The sequence below is a fragment of the Rhododendron vialii genome, chromosome 3a, assembly GCF_030253575.1.
Source record: "Rhododendron vialii isolate Sample 1 chromosome 3a, ASM3025357v1".
Taxonomy (NCBI): domain Eukaryota; kingdom Viridiplantae; phylum Streptophyta; class Magnoliopsida; order Ericales; family Ericaceae; genus Rhododendron; species Rhododendron vialii.
Genome location: NC_080559.1, coordinates 28,814,136 through 28,837,360, shown reverse-complemented (window position 1 = coordinate 28,837,360; position 23,225 = coordinate 28,814,136). Strand labels below are relative to the sequence as shown.

The 23,225-nt window shown below is 37.5% G+C and overlaps 2 protein-coding genes across 2 annotated transcripts; both read left to right on the top strand.

The window, feature by feature from the left end:
• Positions 1–8,085: 8,085 nt before the first annotated feature.
• On the top strand, positions 8,086–15,749 carry LOC131321318 (ferric reduction oxidase 2-like). Its single transcript, XM_058352314.1, has 8 exons — positions 8,086–8,266; positions 8,515–8,617; positions 11,860–12,054; positions 12,523–12,757; positions 13,120–13,447; positions 13,799–14,042; positions 14,494–15,203; positions 15,335–15,749. Exons 1-8 carry the CDS (start codon positions 8,086–8,088, stop codon positions 15,472–15,474), a joined length of 2,136 nt encoding a protein of 711 aa, XP_058208297.1. The 3' UTR covers positions 15,475–15,749.
• Positions 15,750–18,429: 2,680 nt separating this feature from the next.
• Positions 18,430–23,076, top strand: LOC131319647 (uncharacterized). Its single transcript, XM_058350009.1, has 6 exons — positions 18,430–19,030; positions 19,123–19,349; positions 21,240–21,350; positions 22,033–22,188; positions 22,303–22,544; positions 22,636–23,076. The coding sequence occupies exons 1-6, from the start codon at positions 18,729–18,731 to the stop codon at positions 22,957–22,959; spliced, it is 1,362 nt and encodes a 453-aa protein (XP_058205992.1). The 5' UTR covers positions 18,430–18,728; the 3' UTR covers positions 22,960–23,076.
• Positions 23,077–23,225: the final 149 nt, after the last annotated feature.

Genomic DNA, 23,225 nt, shown 5'->3' with positions numbered 1-23,225 from the left:
GCTCAACACCGTATAGTGCGGCCAATCCGACCGTCTATCTCGGTGTGGACGGCTTGGATTTAATCCAAACTCGTACAAATCCTAGCCGTCTGTTATTCGGATGGAAATTCAAGCCGTCCATTACCAAGATAGACAACCGGATTGATCGGGTGCACTACAGCACCCCAGGCCCCCCAACATGGGTCAGGGGTTGGTTGTTCTTTCTCATTTTACATTACATCGATTCGTCCTAATGGGAGAAATTGAAAAAGTGAAAAAATATTTAGCGAAATTGAAAACAATTCATATAAGACAACGAAAAAGACCCAAAATGTTTTTAAAAAAAATGGAATGGGGTGCTGTAGTCCACCCCCGCATTACAAGGATCTGGTTGTCCATTTCGGCATAGATGACTCAAATTTAATCCGAGCTCTTACAAATCTTAATCGTTCATTATTCAGATTAAAATTCGAGTCGTCTGTTGACGAAATGGATGGCCCGATCAGCCGCATTACACCATGTGGAAGTGCACTACAACACCCCGAGATTAAAAAAAAAAAGGTTAGGTCAAAGGTGATTTAGAGCATCTCCAACCACGTTTCATTTCTTTATTTTGGAGAATCTTCTTCTCCAATCAAGTTTCATTTTTGCATTTTTTCAAAATGAAGATCCACTTTTGATTCCTGTACGAAGAATCATTCAAAAAATGAAGAATCTCTTTTTACTTTATCCTTCCTTTTAAAATGGAATACCATATAGTATTACTGGTAATTTTCTTTCGGCACGGCACAACACGTTTTAAAAACCAATAAAATGAATTATCCTTCTCTAATTTTTTTTTTTTTGATAGGCTATCACTCTATTAAGAAAAAGATATCAAACAAATGAGATATTATTGAATGGAGTGATCCTTGTCTTAAACAAAATTTGTCCATAATTCAACAAAGAAACAATCACCCCGCCATACTACACCCAATTCCATACATTGAACTAAGAAAATTGAAACTGTGAGATAGAGTATATATAGTGAAAGGGTAACACATCAAAATAGTTATTAGTAGAAACTGCCATAGGTTTGATGTGGCCATTGGGTGGCAATCAAATTAACTACTGAAATGGTTATCAGTAAAACTTGATAAGCAATGTGAAACAACAATTCAACTCTCAAAGTCATCAGCATTTTAGAAGAAAACGGAAAACGAATAAACGTAGAGTAAGCACGTATCAAAGTCCTTGGGGCACGAAAACAAACCATTTTTTTTATTATATATATTTTTATATGGGGACACTGAATTAAATAAGACAGCAATTGAAAAATAGATCATAACATGATATCCTATGATACTACTAATTATCATTTTGGCTATTGAGAAATATAAACTGATGTGATCCATACCTGTTTCACCTCTCCCAAGTTACTAATTTAACCCACTTGCATCCAAGAATGAGCTAAAACGAATCAAACCCGTCTTATCCGGCATTGTTTGTTTCCCTTAACACAACTCTTGAAGGAAATAAATGAAATGAGTGCGTGCAATACAATATTAGAAACAAGTTTTGTTATTTTGATCCTGATTAAGTTACTTGATCGATATACGAGCTGCTATATTACTTTTAACAAAATTTAACTCAAAGTTTGATTGACAAAAGGGACACAAGTTTCAGCCAAAAAGAAAAAACATAGGCTCCTCCGAGGAGGAGGAGATGGATGGGAGGTGTGGGTGGGAGGATCCCAGCCCTTGATTTAGGAGTAGCTGAGTTGGCTCAATTTTGGCCCTAAACTGGACCAAACAAGTTTTAACCTGACTGGACTGGATCCGCGCCCAATAAAATAGTCTTCCCGGCCATGATTATTGACTACTCCCACAAAAATTCCGAAAGACATTTGGTATGCATTGATCTTGCAAGTAGTATCGAAAATAACATGCATCATCACCTTTTTTTGGTACCAATCAATACAATGCCCAGGAGTCCAAAATATATACAGTATGCTCTAATTTTCTTTCTTCATCCAGTGATATAAACACATATTGAAACTTGCAATCTTCTTCTTTTGCGATTTTGCAGTATTGCAAAATATCCATTGCATCATTGGCATCTTGCTTCTTTCTAATCTTAGTAAAAAGGTTACGTACATCTTTTTCTAAAAATGGAAAATAACCATGGTTGATATGTTTCTCAAGCTCCATGACCCGCATAACTGATCGAAAGGCCTCCTCCTTCTTTGAGCAAGAGGATACGCTTTTCATCCTCTTCCGTTATAGTATGATTTGATGGCAGGAATCGGGTTTCTGAAGGGGATAATAACCCATGGTTGTGATCAACAACAAATGTAGTGACATGCCATTCTTGTGGACAAATATCAAAAGATTTTCGTAATTTGATGATCCATGTTTCAATGATAATTTGTTACGTTGTTCTCTGGAAGGATCCACAATTTTCAAACGTGTCTTTCTTTCACGACAGCAAAAAAAGTCTCGCCTTTTATCTTCTCCATTTTTTGGGACGAAGCGGCCTTTTCGGATGGCAAAACCATGTCTATTGGCATAAATTTTATACAAAACGAAATCATCCTCTTCACTGAAAAAACATTGCCTGGGAAAAGGTTGAAAGTCATTTTTCACTAAATTGTTCATCTCTTCTACACTTTCACCGGATTCTATATTTCTGTCTTATTGAGGAATCTCATTCAAGTCAAAAGTATTTCTTCTTTTCATTTGGTTTAACTCATAGTCCAAACATTCATAATCCATTGTCCTACAAATTAAAATACCAATATCTTGTGAAAATAGCAAAAAAAGAACTCTTCATCTAATAAAATAATATAAAAATTCTTTTCAAATAACTCCAAAAAAAAAAAAAGATATGAAAATGAACATAAAAAAAAGTTCATACTTTCGTAATGTCCTACGCTCATTTTTGTCATTCTAAATATTGTTTTGACTTTTTTGATGAAGTAGTTTATATTCTCAATGTTGTTATCATGTTGGAATGGGTATAAGAAAATGTAATAAAAGAATTTAAAGAATCTTAAAGTACTTGTGCCCCAGGAGCACCTTGTGGCATGCATGTGCCTTAAGCGAAAGATAAAATTTGTCGTTGCATAATTAATTTCTTACTTACTGATTTCTAGTTTGCAATATTACTCCCGTTTCGCTAAGGGAAATAAGTACTTATTTTTCAAATAAGTACGTTTTTGAATTAATGTGAGATGTATTGTGAAAGAATGAATTGTCTCATAAAATAGAAAATAAGTACTTAAAAAATAAGAAATCTTAACGAAACAGGGCCGACTTTGATGAATGGCATTCCCCAATGCCTTATATATGTTTAGATAATTATTTGGCCAGAGCGAAAAAAAGAGATAATGAATGATTAATTGTATGGTAATAAAGATTTGACAAGATGTACCACATATTATAAATTATTATGCAACGATTTTATAAAATAAAAAAAAAAATGTGATCGACGGCAATTAAATTTTAGTATCTTGTATATTTTCATTTTGTTTGGTCTAAAGTTGATATCAATGTATTAAAAAAATATTTAATACTTTCGATAGAGTTAGAGGAGATTAGATTTTTTTTTATTTATTTCACACCTAATATTGCTTTCTAATCCATTTTAAAAAAATATATTTAATACTTTCGATAGAGCTAGGCCATGATACGTGCTCCTTCCCCTCTGATCCCTCATATTACCTTGTTATAGTTTCTTACCATTCGTTTTTTATAAATTTATATAATTCTAGCAATTATACATGCGTTTACTATGTCTAGTTTTGTTGAAGTTATTTATTTAATTACAAACCATATCTAATCGATCGATGCCAAAAAAAAAAAAAAAATCAATACCGATAGACTCTTTGACGACACAACAACCGTACATATACATAAGGCAAATCGATCGAAAAGCAGATCTTGATAAGATAGAGTGAATCCAAAAATCCATCATCAAAGAGATGTAATGATGGATTTAGAGAAGAGAGTATCAGGTTGATGAGCTTAATAGAGTTAATTTGAAGTGATGATGGCAGTACCTGCGAAACCAAAAATCTAGTTGCTACTGTAATAAAGAAAATTCCCGTTGCAATCTAACCATATCTTCAACCGTATTAGTTTTTAGCCCCGCAAGGACCAACCAGCAAGGTTTGATCCTAGTGGGTGACCGATAGCAAGTGTGCGTTGAAGATATGGTTAGATTGGAATAGGGTTTAATTATGCGGTTCAAATTTTTATTCCAACCATTACCAATGCGCAATAAGAATAATTATAAACTCTAACTTTTGTATGTATCTAATGAATAAGTCCAGTTAGCTAGCCGGCCAATAGAACTCGTTAGTCTCCTTTTTTTCAAGAGAAATTCATTATCGAGTTCTCGATCGTTAAGAATCTGCCATCTCCCATGTCAAATAAATAGATACTTTGGATAGTTTGACGACTTGATTCCCTTTCAAAGTATCTCACAGAATAGTGTATTTGCAATGGCATAGCCACTAAATGAGTATTTCGGAATCCAATATTCTAACCACTCCAAGAAAATCAACAAATTAAACTTCGGGTTGATTTTGTTCTCTTGATTGTGTTGGCCGACCAATCAAAACGATGGGTTGACCATGTCATCACATGATGCTGGCAACGTAACAATTGACCACACCCTTTTAAAAATTATTTTGGTCCTTAACGACTTGATCACCAACATCGATATCGATTTTCTGCCTCCGACGAAAATCCACACACTCTTTTTCTTAATTCTATGACTACGATGCTTGTCCTTTCAGTACATTGAAGATTGTGAATCTAACAACCATCGTAACACTGGTTGACCTATTATGAGTTTTAACAACAAATATCTCCACTCTTTTTCAGCTAGAATTCTCATATATGTACTCGAAGAAATCTTCAATGTTCAGAATTCAATCGCTCTAATATATCTTCAAAATACTCGTAGCCACTGAATTTAGCTAGGTAAATAGTCATACTACCAGAAATTAATCAGGATGATCAGCATATATATTTTGTGGGACTAGATATATAGCTATCAATTGTAAATGAGACAAACACTCGAATCCAGGAGCGCATCTCAAAATCCACAAGAAAAAGAGAGAAAGACTCTATAATTTTATTCAATGAAATATATTTTTGATATGCCCGTAGGATATAGAAGATTCTTGCCAACAAGGAAAAATTTTAGAAAGTAAAAATAAAAGACTAATGAAAGTAATGATTTTTTTTACAAGCAAAAATAAAAGACTAATTAAGATTGTTAACTAATAAAAACATGCCAAAACAAGTGGCACAAAGTTAAAATTTCTAGACCAAGTTATTACGACCATATGGTTTCGATAAACAAATTAAAAACCGTCAACACCTTGTACTGCGGCTACATCAGTGCCACAAGACCGGATACTCTCTCATGTGAAGTCCCCCTCATGTGATCCTCCGATGTGATGCACTAGGTAGTGGCACATCGACCATTGGGTTTCGATAAACAAAAATCCTTAACACCTTGTACTGCGGCTACATCGGTGCCACAAGACCGAATACTCTCTCATGTGAAGTCCCCCGGCCCTAATGTGATCCTCTGATGTAATGCACTAGGTAGTGGCCGGCACATCGACCATTGGGTTTTGATAAACAAAAATTCTTAACACCTTGTACTGCGGCTACATCGGTGCCACAAGACCGAATACTCTCTCATGTGAAGTCCCCCGGCCCTAATGTGATCCTCTTATGTGATGCACTAGGTAGTGGCATATCGACCATGCAACAAATCACACAAAAAGTATACCTCCCATCGCTCTCATTCACCTTTCTCCCTCCGCTCTCAATCTTGCCGTCCAAAACGATCCGGGTTTTGAAAAAAGTCTTCCCTGAAAGAGCTTTTTAAAATTCGGACCATTGATTGTCGAAACGAAGAGTAAGATAGAGCACTAAGGTGGGGGAGCGATGAAACAGAGCGGTGGGGTAGACTTTTTGCAAATCACAGGCTAGGCCCTATTCCGCTATGGGTTAATTTTAAAAAATAAATACTTATTTGCAATTTTTAAACTTAAAAATAATGTATGTACGAAACTAATTTTTTAAAAGATCACATCGAAATCTATCAAATAAAATTCATATTGTACAAAAAAATATTTCAAGAAGTCCATAAATTGAAAATTACAAATAAGTACTTATTTTTTAAAAACTCTTAATAAAATACAATAGATTACACTTGCATTTGGATCGGGGGGGACCCAATTCTTATCACCAATCCCCCTGTCTCGTGCCCACCAAACACACACACACCCACCACCACCACACCCATCCACGCCCCTCCCCCCCCCCTCCAAAAAAAAAAAAAACCCAAATCCCTCGCTCGTGTTGCACAAAAGGGGCTTTGTACCATATGCAGTGTACAAAACATTTATGAGCTGAAGTTTTTGGCACTAATAAAAACAATTTTGGTATTATAACTACCCCAAGTTGGATTATTCAAACTTTTGTTCTATTCAGACAACTAATTTGTAAATTAGGGATAACAATTGGGGTTTTCCTATTCTAGTGATCGGTCACTACTGATGGTACAAAAACACCATATCCATGGTTTTAAGATTTTCCTGTGCTCCCCTCCAGGCTTGATTAATTACCACTTTTGCCCACCAGTTGTCTTCCGATAAGTCGTAAGAATCATGCTAATTAGCATTAGTCAATTACTACTTCCATTACCTTTGTTTCTTACACTTTCTGTTGATTTTTCTACGTATATAGAGAATTTCAGTTCAATAAAAGATATCGCTTAAAAAAGTTTAATTTTCTCGTACAAATTTAGTCTCAGATTTTCTTGGAAGAAAAATAGTTTAGTACTGTATTTGGTATAAGTCCAAAACAGAGTTCAGTTTTCTAAAAGGGAAGGAGGAACAAGTAATTAATTAATTTACTGTAAGCTCTAATAACGCAGATACAGTACTAAACTATTTTAGATTAGTGCTCTTTGGCCTTACCTCGGTCTATTCTATCATTTATCTTTGTTACGACTCTGCTGTGGACCTTACTTTTTTAGTTAATTGAATTTCCGACGTACCAAAAAAAAAAAAAGTGTAAAGAGATTATGAGCTTCTTAGGTTGATCATAGTTTTTCTTTTTCTTTTTTCATCTCAATTGCATACCTCATTTTTTGTACTTAAAAATAAATGGCCGATCTAACAACTTAGATTATTTAGGATGGAATAAAATTGTTTTATGGCCCCGTTTATAGCTTTTTAGATTATTCGCTTAATCAAATTAAAAGAAGTTATAAATTCATGTGTTTGTTATAACTTTTAATAAGTTGAAGAAAAGTTTAAAATGTTTTCTTGAATATTAAGCCAGTCAAATACTAGCTTTTTATAAACAAAATATCTAGATTGTCCTTATTCACTTTAAATATTCTTTTGTCCATTTATGTATTGTAACAACTTAGAACAAGCTATAAAAGTCAAATAAGTGATTATTCATAATTAGTAGCATAACATCTTTTTATTAGCTTTTTTTTAAGCATATAAGCTAAATAAGTTATATTATAAGTGCTAGCAAACATAGCCTATATATATCTGCTTCATCACAATCTTTTCCACAAACGAAGCTAAAAAGATTGAGACATTTTTACCTATGAGAGGGTATTCAACCCTTCTACTTAAGGGTTGCCCCATTAATACATAAATCTTTTTTTTTTTTTTTTTTGGTGAAGGCTGAAAGGTTCGCAAAAAATTATGTGGCTAACCATTTTTTTACATAAGATAACTAATGTTCGGAATAGATTTTAAGTATTACTTACATCATAGTCGACATTAATTAAACTGGATGCCACCCTTAAAAATTCCAAAAAATTCACAAGTCTTAGATACATGACGCTCACGATCAAAGATTTTTTCTACGAGAAGTAGCTGTGTGTTACTATATAATATCATATGTAAATTTGATTCTTCCTATATAAACTCTACGAGGCCTGGCCTTCTCCGTCACACACAGAGGGGGAGAGAGATTGAGAGAGAGAGGGATGGATTCGGTGGAAAAAAGAAAAACTCATAACGAATGGACCGACGTGGAGATGGATTCGCTGATCATCAAAACGGAAAAATTAGGGATGGATTATTCAGCACCGGAAAAAAGAGAATTTCGTAATGAAGGGATGGAGATAATACGAGTAGCCCTAATGCTATTGATAATGGTGCTTTTTCTTGGGTACATGATGATTTGGATAATAATGCCCGTTAACACATATGGGCTACTCTATTTGCCTGATATTTATGCTAAGGGAGAACAAGGTTAGATTTCTTCATTTGTTTGTTTTCATTTTAACTATGGCTCCTCTCCGGTAACTATTCCGACCAGTACGTCCAACATTATTTTGATGATACAACAATTCAAGAGTAGTATCTTCTCGGGAATATATTTTTGTGGAATTCACACTTATGAGACAACTTCATGTTGGTCCGGGACAGCTATACCGAAGAGGATTCACTTTTTCTTTTTTCTATCTGGTAGTTATTGTTTCTCTTCTTCAACTGTGCAGGTGCAAACTTTATTCTTTACTCATTCCCCCTCCTAGCAATTAGTGTTCTGGGATTTTTGTACCTCGATGTAGGAAAGACAGACGTTGGTCACAACAATGGGAGGTATTTTACGTCGAATTCTAAGTATATATATGCGCAAATTTAATGGTATTTCCGTAGTACTTGGGGTTATGATCGAATTTTCAATTTATAGCGGGTAATATGGGATCCGTAGTGAGGTGAAAAATTATCCATTTGACCGTATGCGATTGTCCTGAAAGTAATGATTTTGTGAGGTTTGGTTTTGCCCTAAATTAACAGAAACGTTTTTTTGTTTATTTTTCTAAATCTTTGTCGGTTCATAGTTTTTATATTTTTCCGATTTTTTTGTCAATACAAATACATAATCCGGCGAAAAGCTAAACAAGTTACCAAGCACAAATTTTTTGGTCAACATTTATGTGCATCAGTGGGGAGTTAATGGGTTAACAAGCATGACATCTCTCTCAGTGGCGGCTCAAAAAGTACTTTTTTTTACTATTGCTTTCTTAACCAATAATTCATATACAAGATCTCATACGACAGTATGTATAGTGCGATCGAAAACTACAAAAACATGCACATAATTAAGATTTCAGTTGTCCTCATGAGTTTGATCATATTTTGAGACGTGCAGTATCAAACTGTTCGCGTGAGTTGTCCTTGATTCCTTACGAGGGAAATTGAGGCGAATATGTTGGCATACACCTTTTTTTAGAAATGTTCTTCTTGTTTTGTCACGATTATCAGAATTATATGGCAAGAATATTAATTTGTTGTACTCCTCAATCCAAATAAAAATTAATTGTTCAAGTCAATAAAGATTCGCTTAGAAAATCTTGAGGATCAACCATTAAAAAAAAAAAAATAGATAGATTTACAACATAGTTCAACTCTCTTTAGAGAGATTTGACCATAATTTCATAAATTAAACAAAGAAAATATTATAAGTAGTTAATGTTATACTAAGTCAATCCATTTATACTGTAGGCAATGTATATATTATGCCAATAGATCATTCCTTTCTCTTTCATCATTTAGATTTTATCGTTACGAGCGTGGACTTTGTTTGAGCAAATTTATTAGATGTGCAATTATAATAAATTAAGTTGGACGATTGGTGCTCATAATTAACGTATTGAGCACAACGTCAAAAAAGATTCTAATATAAAATTTTAATACCTCAGTAGTAAATTCCAACAACAAAAAAAAGTTAAAAACCTTGAGTGTTGGGTGTGCAGCTGTTACTGATCTCTCCATAGACTCGAATCTCAAACGTATCGTTTAGAAGCCGCAAGATTGATTTCTTGGTCTATTAGGGGCACATGGGGACCCACATGTACGGTATTTGTCGCGTGGTCCCTTATATTAGTATATTACCTCGTCCGGCCCATCTAGATTAGCCAAACAGGGTATAACTAATCTCAGTACTACTCACTTTCGTTATGAATTTTTTTCTTTTTTCAATTGATAGAAAACATACCAATACAAGAGTCTAAGAAATAAGCTCATCATAGAGAACAAAACAAAAATTTAAGGGAAAACTCTTATGAGTGAAGAAAACTTGTACGCAGGTGGAGAGATTCGAACTCCTGACCTCTTAACGAGATGCAAGAGTCCTGACCAACTAAACAAACCCCAATGGTTTGCGATCGCCCGCAATTTTGATAATACTAAAAGTTGGCAAAAAATTGTCAGCATCTTTCAAGTAAAATATTGCGAAAACGCTAGTGGTACCGATGAGGAGAGTATTGATGGGGTAGCAACGGCATGTGGGGCCTGTTTTTGGGTCTCGCACGGATAATTCAAAACCGTTTATTAATTTAAAATAATTTCTTTAGTTGCCTTGCAAAAAATCAGCTCAATTGAATATATGTACGTGGTTGATTCAATTTCTAAGTTTCGATTCAGAATTCAAGATCCTAAATTTTGAATCGAAACTTAGAAATTGAATCAACCACTTACACATATCCATTTGAGCTGATTTTTTTGAAGAGTTACTCAATAAATTATTTTAAAATTAATAAACGATTTGGATTATCTATGGGATCCTAAAGTGGGCCATACACACCGTCGGTCCCTTATCAATGCTCTCCTCGTCAGTACTCGTAGTGGGTTTCCAAAAAATGGATTCTTTTAAAGACAAAAAAAGGCCTCTTCGTAGGTTTTTATATTTTCTTTTTAAATTGGTTGAAGAAAAATGTTGCTTCAAATCAATCAAACCCAATAAGTAATAGAATTGATTTTTGCACCCTCCAAATTATTCATCGCACTTTAAAAGAGATGTGCAAAATCAATTTCTATATGGAGTTAATTTTGGCACTTCCTTTTAGAGTCCAGTTAGTAATTTGGAGAGTGCTGCCCAATCAATAATACTTAAAATCAACCATGCGACCAGAAAGATCTAAATATTCCTATATGAAAAGTAGGTACATGTGTATATAATGGGGACACATATTTTGACACTTCTTGTGTGAAACCCATTTTAGAGTCTCACGCAAATGATCAAAACCATTCAATTTGTTTAAAATATGTTTCAGAGTTCCCTAAGAAAATCTACTCATTTGGATATCAGCAAGGGTTTGATGGATGTTTTTTTCTAAATTTGAGAAAATAAAAACTAAATGAATAGATCAAACCCTTATCGATATCAGAATGAGTTAATTTGATTTTTACAAAAGCTCTTAAAAATATGTTTTAAACAAATTGAACGGCTCCGATTATATGTTGGGGCTCCAATTTTTTGTGTGTCATAATATGTGTCTCTAAAAATAAAAACGTATTCTATAGGTAAATATTTTATTTTTATCTCACGTGTAGCGATTTCCGTGCATAGCACGGCACGGCTGCACGGGCTTGATGCTAGTATATAATACTATGTAGTTAGAAGTAACATTTATTTGGGCGAATTACTAGTTTTTAATTTCAATTGCCTGAACAAATAGCCTTGTTGATATCTGAAAATAATCTTAAATTAGGACAAAACCCCATGGTAGTGCTATAGGGAGCTTGGCAGTGGTGCCGAGCGGCCAATCCAGCCGTTCATATAGGCAATCAACAGCTCGAATCTTAATCCGTGCAACAGACAATTCATATTTTTTTGCGCTCGGATTTGATTTGAGCCGTCCATACCGAGATAAACGGCCAGATCAGCCGCTCGGCACCACTGTTGAATGCTTGGTAACATCTCCCAATCCCATACTACACCACTGTAGAGCGCACACTTCCGCAACTACAACACCCCTGAAGGGTCTTTTTATTTTTTGGGCTTGAAGGATGGTATTGCTTACCCATTACACTGAAGTTCCTTTTCTTGTTCATAATAGCTTTGCCAAGAATTCTTATTTAGCAAAATGGAAAAGGCCAATCTTCGTGAAGGGACCACTGGGGATTGTTTCTAGGACAGAACTGTTCTTTCTGTCTGCATTCATACTTCTCCTTTGCTGGTCATTCTCTGCCTATGTACACATGTTCTTCGGAGACGTCACCAGACAACCCGATTTCCCGATGGGAGCCAACCTGTAAGAACACCTCCTTGATTTGAATCGACTATCCTTTACTCTCTTGATACAGAGTTATTCTACTGCCAAAGCGATCGGCTACAAAACCGGCCACAAAAAATGCATACGACTCATGTCATGTGTACCTATGCAGTTTCTGTGGTCCGTTTCTGTACCGATCTGTCGATGGGTGTAGTGCAGTTGGTCAAGGATCGGGCCGCAAGTTTCGGTTTAAACATACCAAGGCTTTGCGCATAGGTTTGATCCCTGGCAACTGCATACTCTGAACTTAACCCCTGTGTGGTGTGTGGGGCTACTGCGCGCAGCACAACCAAGGGAGACTCTCCAAAGGTGTAGCCTATGGGAGAGTCTTCCCTGGGTTATGCCGCCTTCTTCTTTTTTTTTACTTACTTCGGTAGTACCTCGTATTTGATTGAAGAGCAAATTGAAGTGGACCCCAATTGGGAAATCTTGATGATTTTTTGACAGATGGAAAGCAAAAATGGAGATTGCAGGGCTAACGCTAGGCCATGCAGGAAATGCTTGTCTGGCTTTTGTCTTCTTTCCGGTGACCAGAAGTTCTTCGCTCTTGCGGCTGCTTGGCCTTACGTCGGAGTCGAGCATCAAGTACCACATTTGGCTCGGGCATATTACTCTGGCTCTCTTCTCAGCACACAGCTTATATTTTATCATCTTCTGGGCAAGTACGAACCAAATTTCCCAGGTACACCACTTCTCCATCTGAGCAAATATTCGCTTTGGCTTCTGATTACTTTTGAAAGACAGAAAAATATATTGTTCGGCAAATAGTTACCAAAACTGTTTATCAAAAGAAAAAGAATCTGAAACAACCTGCCTTTCAAGAAACACTGAGCTCGTTGGTTCCGTTTCCTTGGAAACAGAAACGGAACCAAAACAAAACGAAAGAATGCAGAGAAATTCTACCATGCTGCTGGAATTGATAGGCTGACAAATTTTCCAAAACACAGGGAAACTTGTCATCCGAAAGTACAGTTATGAAAATTTTCCAAAAAATCTCTAAACGAATAGAAAACAAAGGATTCACACAAATTTTGTGGTATGCAGATGCTCGAATGGGGGGAAACTGGGATCTCTAATCTGGCAGGAGAAATAGCTATGGTCGTTGGATTAGCCATGTGGGCCACAACCTTCCCCCGCATCAGGCGCAAGTTTTTTGAGGTCTTCTTCTACACTCACTATCTCTATATTCCCCTCATGGTCTTCTACGTTTTTCATGTGGGCTTCTCCTACTTCTGCATCACGCTTCCTGGTTTCTACCTCTTCTTGGTTGATCGGTATTTACGCTTCTTGCAATCCCAGCGGAAGGTCCGCTTAGTTTCTGCCCGTATTTTGCCTTGTAAAGCCGTGGAGCTCAACTTCTCTAAATGCCTAGGTAAATTCATAGTTCAAAATTGTTATAGGATTATGAAATAAGCCTGTTTCAAAGGATCCAATTCAACTTCCAGGATAAAAGATACACTCCAGAAATCAACGCGCCTATTAGCAGGCTCAACAAACAAAATGTATTTATGTTTTAGCGGGCTCGTGTAGATTTTAAGCTTTTTAAAATCTTCTTAAGACAAAGAAATTACAATATGCAGTGGATTTTTTCAAATGTCCAGAATAGAGAATGAGCAAACAAAAGGGAACGGAGGAAGTGAATTAGGAACATGAAAAGTGGAATTTTTGAGATGGTAACTTCCTGGCGTGATTAATGGTCTTATTCTATCCATTCTGGTGTCAGGGTTGAGATATAATCCAACAAGTATCATGTTCATTAACCTGCCGGGAATCTCCAAGCTTCAATGGCATCCTTTTACCGTCACCTCCAACAACAATACCGATCCTGACAGGTTAAGTGTCCTCATAAAGTGTGAAGGAAGCTGGACTGAGTCACTGTACCAAAAACTTTCTCAGCCTATCCCATTGGAGCGCCTTGAGGTCTCTGTTGAAGGACCTTACGGACCTGCATCAATTCATTTCTTCAGGTAAGTTGTGAGAAAATACAATGAAGGATTCCCAAAGTTTGGATGTAAGGCTGTATATGGATTATGAACTTCTTGACAGATTTATAGAGGGAAAGAAATAGATACGGGAAAAAAAATGAGAAAAATAGGACTAGATTCAATACTTACCAAAAAAAAAGACTAGATTCAAGCACAGCACTAAAGATTTTGAGAAGATTTTCAATAGCAGAATCTAACAGACAAAATTACGCAATAACTAGAGTTCCAACTTGGAGGGACAAACACCGAGATTCAAACCTATTTTCTAACTTCTACAGTAAGTTTTAAAAACATACATTTCACCAATTTGACCTATCAACAATGTAAATTAGGCTAAAGTATTAGTCACTTCCTATTTTACCATGCAAGCTTCAATACCTGGTTAGATGCATGTCATATATACCTATAATTGAGGAAGTAATATGCCATGCAGGCATGACACACTAGTGATGATAAGCGGAGGAAGTGGCATCACTCCTTTTTTCTCCATTATTCGCGAGCTCCTCTTTTACGCAAGCAGAAGAAGTTGCAAGACAAAACAGGTTCTCCTAATTACGACTTTCAAGAAATCTGTGGATCTCACCATGCTAGATCTCCTCCTCCCAGTCTCCGCCAACTACGACATTACTCAATTGCCCTTGCGGATTGAGGCATATGTAACAAGAGAGAAAGAACCCATTCCAGATGACCAAAAGCTCTGCCAAACCGTATGGTTCTTGCCCAGTGCCACGGATGCACCAGTTTCTGCAAGTTTAGGCTCAAACACCTGGCTTTGGCATGGAGCTATAATTTCATCCTCATTTTTCACATTCCTTCTGTTCTTTGGCATTCTTGCAAGATACTACGTTTACCCGGTTGATAACAACACTAGCACGAGATTTTCATACACGGAAAAAAATGCTCTAAGCATGTTTTTCATATGTCTCTCCATAGCTATGACCGCAACAGCAGCTTTTATTTGGCACGAAAAACAGAATGCCAAGAAAATGACGCAGATTCACAGCTTGGATAGGCCAAAGCCAAAGGGAATACCGAGACCAGGTCAATGGCTCTACAATTCGAAGAGAGATTTGGAAAGTTTTCCTCATCAGTCCCTTTTTCAAAATACAACGGTGCATTATGGTGAAAGGCCTGATTTCAAGAGTAAGATACACTCGTCATTCATTCCAGTTTTCCTTATTTGAATAGGCAATAGAATTACTATTTATCTCATCGCCAACTATCTGACTATTGGGTAGCTGAAGGAGGTCATTTTTTTTATTTCCCAAATGCAGAATATCTACGAGTGCGTGAAGGATCTAGCATGGGGGTTCTTGTTAGCGGCCCAACGATGATGAGGCAACAAGTTGCAGCAATTTGCTCATCCAGTGAGGCAGATAACCTACATTTCGAATCAATGAGCTTCAGCTTTTGATGCGGGGTGGGGGGCAAGATTTCCCGATGAGTCCTTCTCCACTCTCCAGATGCTCCAAAAGCTAAAAAGAACGTTGGGTTTCTGTTTACCCTAAATTTTACTCGGTCGAGTGTCGAAAGACTTTGATTTTGAAGTACTGGAATGTGGGTGGAATGTGGGTGTTAGTGAGTGGAGTTTGGTTTCTTGTCGGACTTTGAAGTACTGGAACGTGGGTGTTAGCGAGTGGAGTTTTGGTTTCTTGCCATATTTCACGACTTTTCTGGAAACAAATCTAAGGGTGAAGAATAACCAAAGGGGAAAGACTACAATACACACCCCTTAAAAAGGTGTACTATGTGCATCTATTTTATAGTTCATTCATAACATTTTAGTGTGTTTCGTAACTTTTGTTCGAGAATGCATAACCTTTCAGCGATACAATTCGTAACATTTTCATTATGATTCATAATATTTTAGTGTATCTCGTAACCTTTATACGATTCGTAACTTTCTAGCAATACCGTAACATTTTCTCTATAATTCATAAAATTTTGAAGGTACATATAATACAAACTCAAATAAAGGATGTGTAGTGTAGGCTTTCCCATAACAAAGAACTCTATTATTCACCAAATAGTGTACATAACAAAGAACTCTATTATTCACCAATAGTGTACAATCGACAGAACTTAAACTACAGACCTAACCCTAAGTGCAAGAAGTAAATGACTGGATAAGATAGTTATTTGTCTAGATGTCTTCTTTTCCAACCTTCTCGACTCAACTGCCTTTATCTTGATTCAGACTTCTTTTTCCCTTTCTTCAACTTTTGCCACGTGTCTTTAATTGACCGTCATATCCTCAACAGGTTAGAATTTGGTAAAAAACTGCCATGTGTTCTTATCTCGGCACAACTTCCTCGACGGTTAAGAAATTTGCCAAAATAGGGTGTAAACAATTTTAAAACTGCTTGTCGATCTCTTGTAGTCATTGTTAGAACTTTTGTTTAGTTTTCAAACACAAAATGATAGATTTTGTCAGAGATACATGTCTTTTATCTAACAGAGCTTACGGAGGTGACTTTTAGCTTTGAGTGGAAAAATACTTCATTAGAGCAAGTTTATCAATAATTAGGTAAAAAACTTTGTGAACAGTGTATATTTTTTATTTTACATACTCATATTCCTTTTAACACTACACCAGTACTATTTATTTAACCTATTCTTTATTAAAATATACTTTTTTCTTTCCCAAATAATACAACAAAGTACAGTTTAAAAAAAAAAAGAAGAAATAGAAAGAGAGAGGGATGGAGAGAGGAGAGAGGGATGGAGAGAGAAAATAATGTTGTATATCACATACTTGATGAACAGTTGTAAGCCAAAAGTGCCGAAGCACTGTTCACAAATTTATTTTTGCTCTTTGTTTAGCTACTCTGGTGTAGGGTTATTTGTCCTACTTTGATGAGCTAAAATGGCTATAAATCTATTTAACCTCAGCTGGTAAAGTTGCTCTTAGAGAGACATTTCTTTCATCTAAGTAAGAGGTGTGACATTTAGTCTTGAACGAAAAGATATCATTTTGACACCCCCACCTTCCACCGATCGTGCAACATGGAGATAAACCGTGAGATCTATGAGTCGTAATGTCGTATATTGGAGTATTGTATTCAGTCGTAAGAACCTACGGAAAGAGGAGAGAAATATGACTGTATAGTGAATAACGTGCCTCTCATCAATCTCATGAGTTATTTTCCTACTATAGCCTAAAATTTCACCAATCCAAATTATGCATGAAAATATTTGTGAACTAGCAATACCAAACCAGTTAGCTACTCTACATGTCGCCAGTCATAGACTCGCAAAAAATCAAGGGAAACAATCTCTGTTGAAAAAAATCTCCGCACATATGATTGCAAAATAATACCGGTCTTAGTTTCTTTTTTCTTTTTACAGCGAAGAAAATTTCATTAATCATAAAAGATCAAAGCATGAAATCACTATAATAAGAAAACATGCATTGAGACAGCTTCGAAGAGTGCAATAACTCTTAGTTTCCTTGCGTGTGGGTCGATGTGCGCGTGTGTGAGAGAAAGAGGCCATGTAAAAGAAAAAGGATATATAACAACCTCAGAAGTCAGAACCAGTACCTTCTTATATATCCTTGTCATGAGTTATTTATGGTAGCTAGAGAAAGCGCGCATCAGCAAAGCAAACTCCGCAAAGAGGCTCCGAGCAACAAAACAAATCAAACCAAACTAGAAGAATTCACAGATATTCCGAACCTAACAATGAAGTCAGGGAGCAATATTGCTCGGAGTTCCTCAAGTCTGTTTCCTCTCGCAACTTGTGTTATACTAGCGATTATGAGAGAGTAAGTAGTCGTTGCACCGTTATGCCATTCCTTTCCACGGTATGAAAGAAACTCTAGGAATGCTAACAACTTCTGTACACAACTTGTTTGCCCCAGTTGTGTAGAGAAGTGACCAGGGTAAGAAACTCTAGGAATGATAACTCAACGTTATGATTTCTCTCCGAATTTCATAATTTGCTTTCTCTTGTTTGTTTTGGGAGGAAAAAAAAGAAGGAAAATAACAATAAAAACGAACAATTTTCCTCCCCACTTCCTTTCCTCTCTTATCCTTTCCTTTCCCTTTTCGAGGTTTCAATCAAGCCCTAAAGTTTTGGGACCACTGAATAGTGAATACTATACTCCCAACAACGACCATAAGTTTTTCAGTGCCAAGTGGTTATATTTTATCTGGTGCCCGCTCATGCATTCAAGCAGTCCAAAAGTATTTTAGACGGTCTGAATTTTAAACAATTTTTTTCAAAGAAGAGTTTAATTTTTTCGGAGAAATTCCTTTTTAAAATCCGGACCGTTCAAAAGTATTTGGACGGTCTGAATGCACCAAGTGGGCATCATGTAGTACCCACCCCGCACTAAAAAATACAATTTCTCCCCGACGACAACCAAATGACAGAGGCTGCCTCAATGGGGAACAGAACCAGAACCAAATTGGCTGCCAACACGTAGACTGAATTCACACTTTTCTTCCTTCATTCAAAAGTAGAGAGTCTTTCCGATTTCCGGGCGAACTGTCGTCAGAGCCGGCCCCAGGTAAGCCCACAGGACCTTTGGACTTGGGAAACCCTCCGTCATGGGGCAACGAAAAAAAAAAAAATGTAATCCCAAGTCACTCACCCAAGGTGACCTTGTTATCCAGGCCGGCACTGACTGTCATCTCTTCTCCTCCAGCTGAGATCGCCGGGAAAATGGCGTCCACGTCTCTGATTCTCCACCCCACCCGTACTTCTCCGCTGCCGTCGACGCAACGCCCGTGCTTCTGTTCCCGCCACAACGCCTCCGCACTACCGACGATCACTTCAAAACCCCAACCTTTTCCGTTGCGTACCAAAGATCAAGCCATCACACCATCGCCTCTCGTTTTCCACCAAAACCCCAACTCGATTCGATCCGTCACGGTCCGATCGCAGCTGAGTTTCCCTCTCGTTTCTCCCACCGATCAATGGGGCAACTGGACCGCTCTCTTTGCCATTGGCGCCTTTGGTATCTGGTGAAAATCTTTTTTTTTTTTTTTTTTTTCATTTTCAGCTAAAATCCTGGAACGAATTATTTTATCTCTGATATATTGCGTTTTATGTCAAGGTCGGAGAAGACAAAGATTGGGAGCACACTTAGTGGCGCATTAGTGAGCACTTTGGTGGGACTAGCAGCGAGTAATTTGGGGATTTTGTCGAGTCAAGCGCCGGCATACGCTATCGTGTTGGAGTTTCTGCTCCCCATGGCCGTTCCCTTGCTGTTGTTTCGAGCCGACTTGCGCCGAGTCATTCAGTCCACGGGGACTCTGCTCTTGGCTTTCCTGCTTGGATCAAGTAACGTTTTCCATTGTTGCAAATTAAAAGTTTTTTTTTTTTAAAGTACTCAGTGTTTTTTGATAGTGGGATTGATAATTTGGTTGGCCTCTGTACTGAGAAAAGTACGATGTTGCCAAATGGGCGCGTTCATTCACCTCGAGTCCTCGAGTGTATGTGTGTTTACACCTATTTTTGGCCAAATTCTAAAAAAAAATTTGTTAATGGATTAGTGGCCCAAAATAACATTTTGAGCCTCAATTGATTTAGGCCTTTGGTCGAATTTATAGTGGGCTACAAAAGGGTTGAAAAGGATTTATGGGCCGCATTAATATTTGGAGCATGGCCTAATTAGTTAAAGCCCAAATTAGTTTTCAGATCTAGGCCCATTCTTAGGCTTATTTGGCCCAATTGAGTTAAAGCACAGATTAGGTTCAGGCCTTGGCCCAATTAATTAAAGCTCGGACTAGTTTTTCAGGCCTATTTAGTCCAATAAGGCCAAGATTCGTTTTTGAGGTCTGACCCAATTTTTTCGGATTTATTCAGCCTGAAAATGAAGAAGTCAAAAAGGTTATAAGCTGCTTAGTCATGCTCGGGAAGCAAGCTGCTCACAAGCAGCTCAAAGGCCTAAAAGGTTCTCTCTAGCAAGCAGCTCAATCAGGCCTACACAAGTAGCTTACAAGCAGCTCATTTAGGCTTGTTTGGCCTTTGTTACACGAGAAAAGAGGGCACAAGTTCCAAAAATGCCTTGTCTTGAATCTTCTCACATAAGGAACCAACTTAGAGCCTCCAAGGTCCCACAAGGGACGAAAAGTGGCTGAAAAGTCTTCTCTTTGATAGAAAAGTTTCAACTTTTAGCCTTAAAAGGTCCCCAAAATCTCCTTTTAGCAAGTATCTATGCAAAAAGAGGCAATTTCAAGCTTGAAAAAGTTGCTGTCAAGCCTGAAAATGCAGCCAAAGGTTTGGAGTAAGGAGCAAGGCTTGGGGCACATGGCAGCCATGTATAAAGGCAAGTGGAAGCAGCTCAAGGCCTGGAACTTTGCCTATAAATACCAGAATTGAAGGCCTTAGAAAGGGTCCCAGCACAAACAAGCCCATGGCTTATCCAAATTACATTTCAATTATCTTTACATTTCCAGCAAATGTCTTTATCTTTCATCACACTAGCCATGCCTAGTTGATGTTTTATTTCCTTGTACCAACTTCGTTAAACCGTTAATGAAGTTCTTTTAATTTCATCGCACCTTGTTTCTTTTTCTTTCCATTTTCAACAACGGTTGGAAAATTTTAAGTCCTTATCCTGTAAAGGCAAACCACGAACCACATACGGCCTCACCCCTTAAGTTGTACACAATCGCACTAGAAGAAGTCAGATTTGAGGCATTCAGGCCTTAACACGAAGTTGGACTGCAATCCAGTCCTGGCACGCCCACATTAGGCCTAAAACTGCACTACTCGCTGTTCCAAGGCCAAATTGTTACATTTTGGGAAACCAGCAATGTGCCCAAAAAAAAAAAGAGTGATTAGTTTCCATATAATTGCTAACCTATTTTGTGATGTTTCATCTGAATTTACGATGTTTTGATTGTGGACCGTATTACCAACCTTGTCCGTCAGCTACGGATCCATCTGTCTCTCTTAGTCATGATAGGATTATCATGTAGAATGATCCTGGCAGGGATTAATGTTGCAACGCAGCCTGATAATTTCAAACACAGCATGTGCTGTGGTTATAAGTTAATTGTTGATTTTGTAGCTAAGGAGCTGTAACTCTACATATTAGGCTTGGGAAGTCATACGAGACTGTTGAATTTTGTTTTTTAAAGGAAGATCATGTAGCGAACTTCAGCCTTCCAAATTATCTGCTCTATTTCCTTGACAAATGCTTCTTATTTTCTTGTACTACAACAGTTGCGACAACTATTGGAACTGTCGTTGCTTACTTCCTGGTGCCAATGCGTTCCCTTGGTCAAGATAGTTGGAAGATAGCGGCAGCGCTCATGGGTAGACACATTGGTGGAGGTACTTTGTAGCAAATAGTGATTGTTTGCTACCTTTTCAATGAGCTTCTTGCACCTTTTCTTGTTTTCTTGCACTTATTAAGTAGGTTTGTAACCCAAAGAGAGAATGTAATCTTTGTGTGCTGTTTGATGTGGAGTCTCTTCTCCAGTATCTTTGGTTACATTCCTTTGAGATTGGAATATGCACTCGATGTTTGTTTGGAGAGTGAATCATGGATTGTAATTAGGATCTTGTGAAATACATAATTGCCTGAAGTATAATATTGGATTTCCCCACTAAAAGTTGTCAGTGTTGTAGACGAGTGCTGGCGAGCAATAATATTTATCTTCTAGATCCCTCATTTTGCTTATAACCAGGGCGTTTTGTGTTGAATTATCTAATAATAACCGACTTCACTGCGCCTATGGTTTGAAGTTGAACTATGAAATCATATTGGCTCTCTCCTTTACCCATGCCAATACCTGGCTTGCTCTCATACAGGTTAATAGAATCCAATTTACAAACCTTACTGGTTTGGACGTTTTCTATTTGGCCACTGTGAAGACTACTTTGTCTGGGGTTTCTCTATTTTACCAGCTTAACATGCTATATGTCGTCGCGATATCTTTCATGCTTGTAATTTCCATTTCCAAGATTGTACTAATAGTGACTGATGAAGTTTCTGTTTTTCAATCATGCACAGCTGTCAATTATGTCGCCGTTGCTGGAGCACTTGGCGTCTCTCCTTCAGTTTTAGCTGCAGGACTAGCTGCAGATAATGTTATTTGTGCAGTCTATTTTACCACATTGTTTGCACTGGCTTCCAAAATACCTCCGGAGCCTTCAACATCAACGAAGGGTGTGTAAACTATAAAGCTCTTTGTAAAAGTTAAATTTGCATTCCCATGGTTAGAAAGAGCTTATGGCGGCAAACAATAATCTGATAGCCTGCAATATACTGGAACTTTCACAGATGATGGATCAAACATGGAGCTTGAAACTAGCAACAAGCTTCCTGTGCTGCAGACTGCTACGGCCATTGCTGTAGCCTTTATTATCTGCAAGCTTGGCACTTCATTCACGAAATATCTTGGGATTCAAGGAGGAAGCCTTCCGGCCATTACAGCAATTGTTGTTGTTCTGGCAACTGCATTTCCATCACAATTTGGTCACCTTGCTCCTTCTGGTGAAGCTATGGCTCTTATTCTGATGCAGGCAAGTTTGTTTCTTACCAGGAAAGATTTACCATTATATTCTTGTTAGTTTCCTTGTGAAACTGTTGAGCTGACTTGTTTTTGAATGACAGGTATTTTTCACTGTGGTGGGTGCGAGTGGGAACATATGGAATGTCATCTACACTGCCCCTAGTATATTCACATTTGCTCTTGTTCAGATCGCGGTTCATCTTGCTGTGATCCTCGGATTGGGAAAACTGTTCTGCTTTGACCTGAAGTTGTTGCTTTTGGCATCGAATGCCAATGTTGGAGGCCCTACAACGGCTTGTGGAATGGCCACGGCCAAAGGATGGACTTCTTTAGTCGTTCCGGGTATTCTTGCTGGCATCTTCGGCATTGCTATTGCTACTTTTCTGGGCATTGGTTTTGGGGTGACAGTTCTCAAGACAATGTAAATTTAATTCTGAATACCAGAACCGGGCTAATCTGTGAATTGGGAAATTATTTTTTGCCATTATTGAACGAATGTTTCCAAAATGGAAAGAATAGGATCATCCAATTTTATCGTTTCTTGACATCATCGTCGTCGTCTTCTTCAGGGTGTTTTTCCTCGTTCGCGGGGAGCATCATAATACTTAGCTGAGTCTTTAGATTATTGTTCTTATTAGTCTTCTTCTTGTATATATATGTTGAGAAGGCACCTCTTTGTTCTTGTTTTAGT